Source organism: Triticum dicoccoides, chromosome 7B, assembly GCF_002162155.2.
Source record: "Triticum dicoccoides isolate Atlit2015 ecotype Zavitan chromosome 7B, WEW_v2.0, whole genome shotgun sequence".
Lineage (NCBI taxonomy): Eukaryota > Viridiplantae > Streptophyta > Magnoliopsida > Poales > Poaceae > Triticum > Triticum dicoccoides.
In genome coordinates, this window is record NC_041393.1 from 534,746,059 (window position 1) to 534,760,198 (window position 14,140).

General features: G+C 43.0%; 1 protein-coding gene across 1 annotated transcript; it reads right to left on the reverse strand.

The window, feature by feature from the left end:
- Positions 1–1,038: 1,038 nt before the first annotated feature.
- LOC119339959 (germin-like protein 8-4) lies at positions 1,039–2,449 on the reverse strand. The gene is made up of 2 exons (XM_037611865.1): positions 2,293–2,449; positions 1,039–1,824 (listed from the first exon to the last, which is right to left on the reverse strand). Exons 1-2 carry the CDS (start codon positions 2,438–2,440, stop codon positions 1,265–1,267), a joined length of 708 nt encoding a protein of 235 aa, XP_037467762.1. The 5' UTR covers positions 2,441–2,449; the 3' UTR covers positions 1,039–1,264.
- Positions 2,450–14,140: the final 11,691 nt, after the last annotated feature.

Below are 14,140 nucleotides of genomic sequence, written 5' to 3' on the forward strand. Positions count from 1 at the left end.
AATAGTAAGGTCATATAAGACCAAAACTATGTATAAGCGAGTAAAAAAGAAAAATCCAAAACGATTAGATCCGCGATCGGCAAACTACAACAATGATCAGATCCGCACCAACCATCTCATGACACCACATATGCGGCGAGGTTGTTACAACAACGCCTTTAGAAAGAGATCGGCACATAAGCATACCTTTGCTGGATCCCTCCGGTGTATGTTGCTTTGTTTTTATTTCTTAGAATCACCAATAACAGTTGTTTCAGCGGTGTTGTTCGATCAAGATAATAACCAAAGCAATTAATACCTGAGTAAAATCCAATTAATATGTGGAGCACGTGATTACCAAGCACTAACTTGTTGTAGTAACCATGTTACTACGCAATCTATCAAGAACAAAAAAGGATAAGCACAAAACAAGCGTAAGGATGTAGCTCAACACTGCTCGATTTTATTGATCAATGATATTCATGGATAGCCCCAGCGTGTGCCCCATCTTTCGTGTTTACTTCAAACCATTATTGGGAATGCAGATACTTGGTACCGAGCAACTACATCATACTCCCTCTGTTCCATAATATAAAAATATTTTATACACTAGTGTAGTGCACGAAATGCTCTTATATTATGGGACGGAGGGAGTAACAATTATATCTCTGCTCTTCCATCTATGCTGCTTAATCCGTTAAAGGTTGACGTCTTAATTTTTGAGGACGGGGCGTCGATCCGTTGGTTGTGCTGTTAGAGTTGCGGCCAGCCCGCCCGGATTCGAGCCTCGGCTCTGACTCGCGGCGCTCGCGGAGTTTCTCGTATAAAAAAAAAGCCAACGAGAGTTAACTCTTGGATTGTTTTCATATTTTTTTGACGTCTTAAATTTCCAGCATGCCAAATGATTTATCACCACGGAACAAGTTTGCATCTCTTGGTTTTAATGAACAAATTACCTTGTCAGGCAAAAACAAGTTTGGTGTACATGTAAACTGTGTCTAGAAATGACATGCGTGCCCAATCATTGATGCTTTCTCATTAACACCATGGACCTCTATATCAGCAATGGGAGAAAGGAGCACCTCTGTATTCCATTCATTAAACAGTGAAAACAAACATCACCAGCACATTATGACATGAATCCGACAAAAAACATATCTTGTCACGATTCAAAAAGGAAATGAAAATTCACAGCTCGCAACCATGCATGCATACGTATTGCATGTCATTTATTCTATATATCATTACATATTAACTTCCCATATGCCCAGATAAAAGAGAATATTTAGTAGTTGGTGTTCCCCCAGAACTGAGATTGAAGCCAGTGAATCAGATCCTTCTCCACCTGAAATGCCGTGGCTAAGACATCATCCGAAATCGGTGGCTTTGATCCAAACACTGCATTGGCAATAGAAATAACTCCAGGGTTTTGGCTGCTGAGCGAGGACAACGCGGCTGCTGGCTTGTCATGCGCTAGGTTCATTTGGAAGTGGATCATTGCTTTTGGGAATACGAATACATCACCCTTCTTAACTATCTTTGAGAAGAGCCTGTTTGGGTTGGATGTGACAAATCCAAGGTAGAGTGTCCCCTCGAGCACCGTGAGGAGCTCAGTGGCACGAGGGTGTATGTGTGGCGTGTTCACACCTAATGGTCCATAGTCGATGCGTGCCAACGAGATGCCGAGGGTGTTGAGGCCGGGGAAATTTATAACATTGATGTTGGTGACGTTAGACCTGACCTTGCTCGCCTTAGTATCCCTAGGCTGATCGAGCATGGCTGCGTTGAAGAAGTCTTCCGGGGTTGCGGCCATTGGGTCCTTGCAAGCAAATCCATTTACTCGCACTGCACGCATAGAGAAAGTAACATAAATCTTAGAAAGTAACGTTTGCGGCTTGAGCATGTAGTAATAATGCTTTTATAACTCTATATTATTAGCATGTACTCCCTCCGTCCGCGAATAAGTGTACATCTAGCTTTTGTTCTAACTCAAAGTTTTGAAACTTTGACCAACTTTATAGGTAAAAGTAGCACCATTTATGACACTAAATTAGTATCACTAGATTCGTTTTGAAATGTATTTTCATAATATACCAATTTGATGTCATATAAACCTACTACTCTTTTCTAACAAGTTGGTCAAAATTATAAAACTTTGACTTAGTAAAAATGGTAGAAGTACACTTATTCGCGGACGGAGGGAGTAGTAACCTTCCATCTGTGATCAATGCTAGGCTATCACAACATTAACCACGACATCACTAGAATTAAGGACACACATGTATACGCGCACATAATATGTATAGTGCATACCAGGCGCCTTCATGTCGGCAATGCAGAAGTCCTGAAGAGGGCTAGGATCATAGGCAGTGGCCTGCCATGAGGCCAGCGCAAGGAGGGCTGCAAGGAGAAACAATGAGGAAGAGGAAGCCATTGTGAGTTGCTTTGCCAATGGAGGCATGGATGGGTGTGCTTAAATAGCCGCAGATTGACAGAGCTGGCGCAAGCAACAGCGTGGTTATATGCATGAACCTGCATGTGAGCAAATAGAACAAGTCAAGTACTCCTACGAGAGGAACTTATCAACCAATTGCAATAGTCCCTGCTCGCTGCTAGAACTTAATTGATGGTCCAACTTCTTAAGTTTCCATTAGAAAATGTAACACGTATCTTCTCCACTAAGTAATTAACATGCCACATTAGCATGTGCTTGACCGACATTACATTTCTTGGACGAGACAGAGTAGAAGATTGCCGAACCATGCAGAAATCATGAAGGAGAACTGCATGTGATCATCATAGAAGAAGGAAAGAGTACAAACGACTTAGCAAAACAACAACAAATGACCTCACAAACAAAAGAATATCAGAAGCGGGCCTTCTAGGCAAAACACGATACGTGTAAACGAGTCTTCTCTAATTCAAATAGTTGTGAGAAGATAAGAAGACACTTTTGAACACGTACTCTAAATGCTGCACTACATTTATCTTCACCTCCTCTCGCTATGCCCGATATTGAAGAAAAAAGTGACCCTTCGAGAAATAGGCAAATCAATTTTTACTTGAATGTTAAAGCTTACAGAATGCTCAGATTAGATACTTGAAACTTGTGGATGGGCTCTTAGCCCCCAGTGGTCAGAGTGCAGTGCCGCCTTCTAGCTGGCGCGGGTTTGAACCTCGGTTCTACGTGGGTCTCATATTTCCTTCTTAATCTTAATAATCTTAATTAAAAGCCGTAGGGGCTCCTCTCCATACTGGTCTAGTTTTTTTTGTAAGATACTTGAAACTTTTACGAGTAAACTTTCTTGAAAGATATTTTCATGCACATATAGTTTCCTTGCTAGGTGCTGTAGCATAATTGCAGGAACCTTATGTAAGCACGTGACAGACCAGCTGCATATTTTGGACGACTGAGAACAGTTATGATCATGATGTGCGACCTAACAAAGGTGGATAGGGACAAGGTACACGCAAGTCATCATCATGGTACCCATTGGCCATTATCCAGTTCACTTAATTGCCACACTATTTATAACATTGTTGCGCAAGTTTCGTGTTGTGGCAAAAGATGGTACTCACAGCGTTTGGTTTCATTCCGGCATCAACCATTGTAACATATTATTTAGTTTTAAAATTAGGACAGCGTAAAGGATTGCGATCTGCCGACACCCAATGGTTATTGACATCATATTTTATACTCCTTTGTCAGGAATTACTTGTCACAAAAATGAATGTATCTAGACGTATTTTAGTTTTAAATATATCCATTTTTTTCTTTTCGTCACAAGTAATTCAAGACGGAGGGAGTAGTATATTCCAAGGGATTTAGGGTTCCACCCAAGAGATCTCCCAGTAAATATTTATCCTTTTGTGATAGGCTCCGTGTAACAGTGCAGACTCTTAGTTACGTTTACACTTGCTCAATTCATGGACATTGCGTGCAAGTTAAGAAAAGTGGTGACCTATTCAACGGTAGGGAAGTCAGTGATATCTGAGAATTTGAGAATATGTACAGTAGAGTTGTATTTTTTGTTGGATAAGGTAGTTGTGTATAGGGGCACAAGCAAGATTATTGTAAGCTCTTTCAAAGATATGCTTCACATAAATAAAAGTTCTTCCGTATGCATGGATGCATGTGCATACGTACCTACATTCTTTTCAGATCTTTATCAAAAAAGTACCTTTCCAGATTTACAAATCTAAAATTTTGCTGGTGCCACATCATTGTCATCGGTGCGCCGAGTCGACGAGTCGTATCCACAAATTTGGATTTTTCTTGATATCCGATAGGTCCCTATAGCGACGTCTAAACTAAGAATAGTCTATAGACAATGCTTAGGATCACTATCTGAATAATATGGACAGCAGTTGACGACTGACTGAACTACTCTTAATACATAGTGCTCTATTGCTAATTCTAGGATTGCCACGTCAGAAAGAACTGTAAAGTCCGTTCGGAAGGGATGTGATTTTTTTGTACCCATCAGTATTTAGTCCAAGTTTAAGCTAAATACTGAAGGCGGCAAATTTTTTACACCCATTCCAAAAAAACCTAAACTGATGTAGATAAAGCCGACCTTTTCCAATTTCCATGTATGGCATTGTTCCTGTTATTGCTTAGCATTCCAGTCCATCCATTTTAGTTCATCTACGATTACACTAGTTATGGGCTTAAATTATTTAAGATGGCTCAATATTTTTTTTGATAAAGGTCATTTTCATCCATTTAATACTGAACGAATACTCTGGTGCGCTGGTCTTTTAGGGCCTTAGAACGACGACTTCTCAATTGTCTACTACAATAAGATTAGCCCGGCTCTAGTGAGAGATGGGCGATGACGGCGGCGCGCCTTCGGCTTTGCTCCAATGCATGTAGTCGTCGCTAGTTGGTCCATGGACCTGGTTGTAATTTTATTACCTCTAGTGCTCTATGTACTGCCAAGATTGATGAATAGATTGAAAAGTTCTCTCGCAGAAAAAAAATCCATGATCGACAAACTACAACAATAACCTCATGCGCACCAAACATCTTATGAAACCACAAGCGATGATGTTCTTCAATAGCAACGCCTTCATGAACGGAGCCGCACTCAAGCGTCGTTGTCACCTGATCTAACCATCAAAGGCCAGATTCTAGGTTTTCACCCTAAAGAATCAGTCCGAGCAATACCTTCTATAAGGTAACGGCGCATAAATATCACCATTGCCAGGTATACCAACTCGGGTCGGAGCTAGGTTTTCACCCAGGAGCTCGAGACCGGTGCTTAAGTAGCACCACATCAAAGTCACTCAAATGTTGTTGGCACCACTTTTCTACTATCCCAGCAGCTACATGAGATTGGCGACCGTCACCGCTGCATAACCATACCCTCTGCATCAAGCCGTCGTTCATAAATTACATCTCATCGTCGAAGACAACCATCGGATCTAAAGGGAGAACCCTCACGAAGACCTTTTGGTGGCCACCACAATCTGTAGTGAGGCTGCCTCTGCAGGACGGAGTGGTCACCACTCGGACCAACACCGACGACAAAGCACATAACCGCCGACTGCCACTTCGCCAAAAAGAGCTCTGCCCATGCCCGTCGTCCAACGGGTCGACATGGCTAGATCTGGAGCACGAAAGTAGATGCCCATTATCGATGCTCACCCACGTGAAGTGCAGCCGCCACTAGACCAGGAGTGCACCGGCCGCCAAAGTAACGTCGCGCTTCCTAACCAGAGCACTACGCCCGGCACGAGCATGCCCACCATCATGCCTCAACCATGCCTTCACACCGCCGCCTCGCAGCCACGCCTTTGAGGAAGCCCACAACCGTGTCGCCGTCCTTGGGAGCCTTGAGGCTTGCCCTCCGGCCCTCTCTGGTGGCGGCGAGAAGAGGGGAGGAAGAGAAGGACGATGGCAGCAAGGTGATGACCCATAAGTGTAGGGTATCAATCATAGTCCTTTCGATACTTAAGACTTTCAAACCCAACAAGGAGCAAAAGGAAATGATAATCGGTTTTCAGCAAGGTATTGTCTACAAGTACTGAAAGTGGCGGTAACAGATAGTTTTGTAGCAAGGTCGTAACAAGTAGCAAGTAGCAATAGTAACAAAGGCGCATCAAGTTGGCCCAATTCTTTTTATAGCACAGGACAAGCCGAAACGTTGTCTTGTAATAAGCAAAGTGTTCTCGAGGACACATGAGAATTATTTTCTAGTCACTTTCATCATGTTTATTTGATTCACGTTCGCTACTTTGATAATTTGATATGTGGGTAGACCAGTGCTTGGGCGTTGTTCTTACTTGAACAAGCATCTCACTTATGATTACCCCCTCTCGCAAGCATCCACAACTACGAAAGAAGAATTAAGATAAATCTAACCATAGCATAAAACATATGGATCCAAATCAGCCCCTTACAGAATAACGCATAAACTAGGGTTTAAACTTCTATCATTCTAGCAACCCATCATCTATTTATTACTCCACAATGCCTTCCCTTATGCCCAAGTATGGCGAAGTATTATGTAGTCGACGTTCACATGACACCACTAAAGGAAGCAACAACATACAAATCATCAAAATATCGAACGAATACCAAATTCACATGATTAATTATAACAAGACTTCTCCCATGTCCTCAAGAACAAAAATAAGTACTCACAGATCATATTCATGTTCAATATTAGAGGGGTATTGAATATCATTAAGGATCTTAACATATAGTCTTCCACCAAATAAACCAACTAGCATCAATTACAAGATGTAATCAACACTACTAACAACCCACAGGTACCAATCTAAGGTTTTGAGACAAAGATTGAATACAAGAGATGAACTAGGGTCTGAGATGAGATGGTGCTGGTGAAGATGTTGATAAAGATTGGTCCTCCCACGATGACATGATCATTTGTTATGTCGATGGCTTCGATTTCCCCCCTCTCGGAGGGAAGTTTACCCAACGGAATCGCTCTGCGGGGGAGAAAAAGTGCTCTTGCCCAGGTTCCACCTCGAGACAACGACGCTTCGTCCCGAAAGTCTTATTATTATTTTCTTGGGAAAATGGCTTCATATAGTAGAAGCTGGGCACCAGAGGCCTACGAGGGGGCCCACAAACTCATAGGGTGTGCCGAGGGGGTAGGGCACGCCCCCTGAGCTTGTCGCTCCCTGGTGGCCCCCCTCCTGGTATTTCTTCTGCCAATATTTTTCATACATTCCAAAAGAATTCTCTGTAAATTTTCAAGAGATTTGGAGTTGTGCGTAATAGCTATCTCAGTTGTAGCCTTTTCCGGTCCAGAATTCCAGCTGCCGGCAATCTCTCTCTTCATGTGAAACTTGCAAAATAAGAGATAAAATACATAATAATTGTATCATAAAGTGAAATAATCACTGGTACACGTCGGTGCTATACAAACGGTTTTAAACCCCTTTTTGCGACGACATTTGGAACCGTCGCCAAGTGAGTGTGGGCGATAGGGGAGGTCCTTCCCACACGACCCAGAAATCGTCGGGGATAGGCCCTCTTGGGACACCAGATGAGTTCGTGTGCAATCGGGTGACCCATGGAAACCCAATCATTTCCGTACGTATGTACATCCCACACGGTAAATCCCAGAAAACATTTCCGTAGGTATGTACATCCCACACGGTGAATCCCCAAAAAAAATTCTGTAGGTATGTATATCACACACAGTCAATCCAAGGAATACGTTTCCGTTCTTATGTACATCCCACACAGTCAATCCAGGAAAAACGTTTTCGTTCGTATGTACATCCCACACAGTCAAACCAGGAAACATATAGGCTCGTGTGTGATACATGTAACTATCACACACGCTCTGTCTTGGTTAACCGTTTGCTTTTATCAACTACATCACACATGATTTGATGAAGAAAACTGTGTGGCATTGGGCTATCCATCACAAGCGCTTTTACTTCTAGAACCGTTTGCAAAGTTCCATGACCCATTTCGCAGATTTATTAGTTTACAATTAATAATTCTAGTATTACGAAAATTCACATTTCATATCGAACAGTCGTTTGCCAATTTCATATCAGGCACATAGATATATTTTAACATCACAGTACGATAGCTACCTAAAAATAGCAGAGTACAACATATAGATAGTTCAACTTCATAAGAACAATATTAGAATAATATATTCATTTCCCTAATCGAGATCATCCAGACTCTCCTTATCCACCTTTGCTTTCAGTTCAATAAGAACCTGTTTTGCACTGGCCAACTGGTAAAGTGCCTCCTCCTTCGCCACCACCATCTTTGCAAAGTCTGATTTAAAAATCTGAGCTCATTCTCCACCTTCCTCTTTTTATCGCGCATTTTCAATTATTCTTCAGCATTGACAACACTATCTCTAAGCCTATCTCTGTTCTCTTCCTGATACATGCTCCAGAGCTTTGCTAGGCACATCTTCAAAGACTATGGCCACTCTTGATCAACCCACTCCAAGTAAGAACACTTCTGTTCATCCTATAATATTTAAAACTAGATTAGTAACAATTGTAGGGAAAATGGGTTTATAGCAACATAGAAAATCACCAATACTTATTTTAAAAAACTGAAGAAACATGTTAATTATGACATATCTCCTCAAAAAGATCAATGTGCAAATGAATTAATTGCTACTGACGGAACAACCAAATTCTGAAACATCAGAAGCTATAATTAACTATAACAACGCTACAAGTTCTTATTCATGTACTATAAATAAAAAATTGAACATTTTAAGAGGAAGGTAAACATAACTGCAACAACATAGCGACAGTGTTTGGATGACAGCAAATTGATACTAACAGGTGTGTACATGCACAAATTTAGTAACATAGAACTAATAGCACTAAGGCATCCACTATGTAAGCCAAAACCAGTGTAAAGACAAATGTTGCTACATCTCGCACCGGTGCCCTGCACTGGCGAGCCGATGCAGCGGAAAAAAATCAGGGACCCGAACTCCGAAGCACCTAGTTGCTTCGACGTCCAGTTCCTTCGTGCCATAAAGATATAGTATTTTACTGCTTGGCTACTCGGATGTGTGGACAAGTTGGCTCCACAAACTGCTGAAGCGGTGCCAAATAATTCTCTAATGGCACCGCTGATGAGATGGCAACATTTCTAGATACTAGGTACAAACTGTGATACTGTCTTATGATGTGTTTGGTTGAAAGTGTGGTATGAATGGGTTGGGATCGTGACAGTGTCTGAATCACATCTAACAGATGATTTGTAACAACGAAAGAGGGTCTAACCTTCTCTGCACATGCCAGAAACTTCCTCCCACTGTCCACAGATTCAAATGCAATTAGCTTCACGCATGGAGATTGATGGTGACAACGAGCAGACAGATCTTCAGCCAGCAAGCTCCATTCATTGTAACTGATGGTCCTAGGGAACTACAAGAGGAAGAAATGACTCAAATTGACCGCTGGATAAAAATCCTTCACAAAGTCATAGACTGAGAGAGAAGAGAGGTATACGCGGGTGGTGAAGGAGTCGTCGTCGGAGGAGGAACCGTTGGAGAGGTCTTTGAAGAAGACCATGGCGACCCCGGCGATAGGATGCGAGACGGCGAGAGCGAGGAAGCGACTGTAGCTTAGGAAGGAAGGAAGGCGGAAACAGGGGAAATGTGACTTGTGGTCGGGGAGAAAAGGGGATGGGGAGGGTAGATATTTCGGCGGTAGGCCAAAAATTTTGAAATGTGGAGGGAAACTTTGCGCGCGGTGCCGGCGGACACCATTCACTTTGAACGATAGTGTGCATCGCAAACGATTCTTCTGCTTAATGCGCATGGGATGAGTTTGATAATTGAAATTTTGGTGAAAATTTCCCCGCATACGTCATTGCATAATTTAACATCGCTTGCTAATTTGGGCACACAAAATAGCGTACATCACACAGACCAGACTTACTGAATTGAGCAATTTTAGTAATTAAACAGATATAGTTCACCTAAACATTGATCTAACAAAAGACCGGCTTTAAAAATAAAGCCTAAGTACGAATAATTTTAACAAATCTGCCGCCGCGCCGGCCTATGCATAGCCGGTGTGAGATGAGATGTCGATGACTTGTCCTGGCGACATGCCGCCGTTGATGGACTCTGTGTCCCCCCTGCTGAAGTCGACTGCGTCCTCGTCCTTGGTGCCACCCTCAAGGTTGTAGTACTCGTAGTAGTGGTTGCGCTAGAGCTCACGTTGGTACCCCACCGCCGATTCCTCGACGGACAGACTCTTCTCTACCTCGACCTGGGCCACGTGCAACTCCTTCTCCTAGCGCTGCTCGATCTCCGCCGCCTCCTGCATCTCCAGCTCCCGCTCGACGACCTCATGAGGAAGCAGGTGCTCCATGGCCACCGCCGCCTTTTCGAACGTGGGTTGCATGCTGGATTCTGAGGTGGCCTGGAATATGTTGGCGTGGATGGCCTCGACCCAGGCCAGGGCGACAGCAGCGGCACGGACATCAGCTCGAGCGCTCTCGGCGTTTGTAGCGGCCGTCACAGCAGCAGCTGCAGCTGTCTCGGCTGCTGCAGCTGCCCTATCGGCTGCCACAGACGCTCTCTCGGCGGAAGCGGCCGCGCTCTCGGTGCAAGCGGCGGCGCTCGGCGGGGATGCGGCCATCGTACGGGCCTCAACGAAGTGTTTCCACGGCGTCATCTTTGCAAGAAGGGGGTGCGGGAATGGGGATCGGAATTTGTGGATTCGGGGGTAGCCGACACTAGAGCAGACGAGCCGATGAAGCTTAAGGAGGAAGACTTAAATAGACCAGAATTTTTCACCGCAAACGATTCCTACAAAACAACTGTGTGTGATGTTGTACATATTTTTCATTAGCTGTGAAAGACGAATTTGGAGCAAAGTGGCAACGGATGGTGTTTTAAATGTACGAGAAAATTTGTAGTACTAATACAACTGTCATGTTAAATTTTGGAAAAATTTAGGGGTCATTTGACCTTTCAAGACAGTTAAGTGATTTTCTAGCCATTTAATGACCGTAATTGAAATTTGAACTACATGTACATGCAGCAGCTAACCAAAACGGTTTGAAAAGTCATATTTTGTGTATTTGTGTGTGATTTAATTCCACGTGCAGTAAATTGGAAGGAATTTTCAAATATATTGGTCTAACGGCTATGACACAATTAAGCATGGAGTGTCATAAAATTTAAATTCCAAAAAATTAAAAACATGAAACCTTGCTAGAGGTAATGTCATACCACCAAGATGATCTGGTACAAAAATTAGCCTGTTTGATGAAAGTTTGGACACACATCCCTCACAAACCGGAGCAACTCACTAGAAGGCTCGTGGTTCTGAGAGGGAACAATGCATGTTTGTTGACAAACGACAGATAGCTTCCTCTTACGGCTTTCAATTTTTTTTCTACGTGTAATGTGCACTGATACTAACTGTCATGTGAAAATTTGGAAAATTGCAGGGGTCATTTGACATTTTTAAGACATTTAAGTGATTTTCTAGCCATTTAATGACCGTAATTCAAATTGGAACTAGATGTACATGCAACGACTAACCATAATGGTTTAAAAAATCATGTTTGTGTACTTGTGTGCGAGTTAATTCCATGTGTAGTAAATTAGAAGTAATTTTCAAACACATTGGTCTCGCGGCATGGACACATGCATTGAGTGCCATGGCATTTTAATTCCAAAATATTAAAAAATGATCAGAAAAACATGAAACTTTGCTTGATGTAATGTCATGTCATCAAGATGATGTGGTACAAAAATTGGCCTGTTTGACGAAAGTTTGGACACACACCCTCACAAACCGGAGCAACTCACTAGAAGGCTCATGGTTCCGAGAGGGAATAATGCATGTTTGATAACAAACGGCAGATAGCTTCCTCTTACGGCCTTCAAAAAATTTCTACGTGTAATGTGCACAGATAGAAATTGTCATGTGAAAATTAGGAAAATTGCAGGGGTCATTTGACCTTTTGAAGACATTTAAGTGATTTCCTAGCCATTTAATGACCGTAATTCTAATTTGAACTAGATGTACATGCAACGGATAACCATAATGGTTTGAAAAATCATATTTGTATACTTATGTGCGAGTTAATTCCATCTGCAGTAAATTAGAAGCAATTTTCAAACATGTTGATCTCACGACATAGACACATGTACATGCATGGAGTGCCATGGCATTTTAATTCTAAAAATTAAAAAATGATCAGGAAAACATGAAACCTTGCTTGATGTAATGTCATGCCACCAAGATAATGTGGTACAAAAATTGGCCTGTTTGACGAAAGTTTGGACACACACCCCTCACAAACCGGAGCAACTCACTAGAAGGCTCGTGGTTTCGAGAGGGAACAATGCATGTTTGATGACGAACGACAGATAGCTTCCTCTTACGGCCACAACGGCCTACACACGACTAGAAACCCAACCTGTAGTTGGGCCAGGATGCAGGCCCGCTAGCCCAGTAGGCCTAACAGGGCATCGTAGTAGAGGTAGCCCAGAAGGCCTGCATTAGGAAGGAGCTCGAGACAGCAGCCGCGGCGGGGCTTATAAGCTGGCGTGGGCGCCCCTCGGCTTGCGAGGTGGGACTAAATTTGCCCGCACCGCACCTGTGCCAGGGCACACCTTTAGTCCAGGTTGGTGGCTCCAACCGGGACTAAAGGCACCCCCTTTAGTCGCGGTTGGAGCCACCAACCGGGACTAAAGGTCTAGTCCCGGTTGGTGGCTCCAACCGGGACTAAAGGTCCCAACTATATAAACAACACTTACGAAAATTTCATTTTCCTCTCCTCTGTTTCTCCATCGACTCGCCGCCCCATCCTGCGCCGTCCCCATCGCCGCCCTCATCGTGCGTCGTTGCCGTCGCCGCCTAGGCCCGTCCCCGTTGCATCATCCCCGCGTCGCCGCCTGCGTCGCACCTTCCCCGCGTTGCCGTTCCCCATCGCCGCCCCCGTTATGAGCTTTCCCCCCTCTCCCTCGCCCCGGGCCGCCATGGCCGCCCCTCCCCGAGCCCACACACACACATGCATGATGAACACACACACACACACATTTTTAGATTCTTATTTTAGTTTATATGTTTTGATGTTTATATGTTTTAGATTATGATTTTAGTTATAATTAGTTTAATTATTTTAGATTAGATGTCTAGCCATAGCTTTAATTAGTTTAGATGTTTAGCCTTTAATTATTTTAGATTATTATTTTAGCTTTAATTAGTTTAATTAGTTTAGATTAGATGTATAGCCATATGTATGAAATGCATGTTAGATGGATATAATTAGTGTTTAATAGTACGGATTTTTTTTATATAATGTTGTTTTTCTGTTTTTAATGAATCGATGTATAGAAGTTGCTTTTTCTGTTTTTAGTGTTAGATGCTTAATTAGTGTTTCCTTTTCTATTTTTAATTTTATACAATGTTGTATATCATAATATAGAAAAAATTGCATATAAAAAAGTTGCATAGGAAAAAGTTGCTCAAAATTATATTTGTTAGACGGAGGACTAGGAAAAGTCGCATAGGAAAAAGTTGCTCAAAATTTCCTAATAAAATGACATTGCATATACAGGAATTTTTTCATAAGAATTTGTTATCGACGTCAACGATGCCCGGCCCGCATCCACGCCGTCGACCCGTTCACGACGACGTCCTGCTTCAGAGGCGCCATGTCCTGGACTGGGCTCCGCCGGGCTAGCACTGGGAGGTGCTACCTTCAAGAGCACACATCTTGGTGAGGAACTCGGGTCCCGTCGTCGACCCGGAGCTTCTTTGGTGGCGGGCGTGTGGGCCACATTCGGTGCGGAGGCTGGCATCCCCCAAGGAGGTGGTATGCCATCGTGCCAGTGAGGAGGACGAGCACGTCCGTCGTTACATGGTTACGTTGGACATCAGGTTCTCCAATACCTGGCAGGTTCTTCAAGGATCTCATTGGAGCTATGATCCTGTGGTGGTTCCTTCTCTTTGGGTGTCCACCACGACTCAACTAGATTATTCGATAGTATTCGATCTGCATTAGCTAGAGTGATGTATTCGAGATCTTCGAGATGTTATATTCGAGATTATATTATTCGATAATATTCGAGGCGGTGTATTCGAGATTATATTCGATGATGCATATTATCTACTATGATTCAGTTTTATCTTTCGAGATGCATATCTATTATCTATTTTT

Bases quoted from the DNA above. Each gene is read 5' to 3' on its own strand.
- LOC119339959 (XM_037611865.1), bottom strand. From the start codon at position 2,440: ATGCCTCCATTGGCAAAGCAACTCACAATGGCTTCCTCTTCCTCATTG. The intron at 1,825-2,292 runs GTATGCACTATA...CTATGCGTGCAG, and splicing joins TGCCGACATGAAGGCGCCTG to TGCGAGTAAATGGATTTGCT.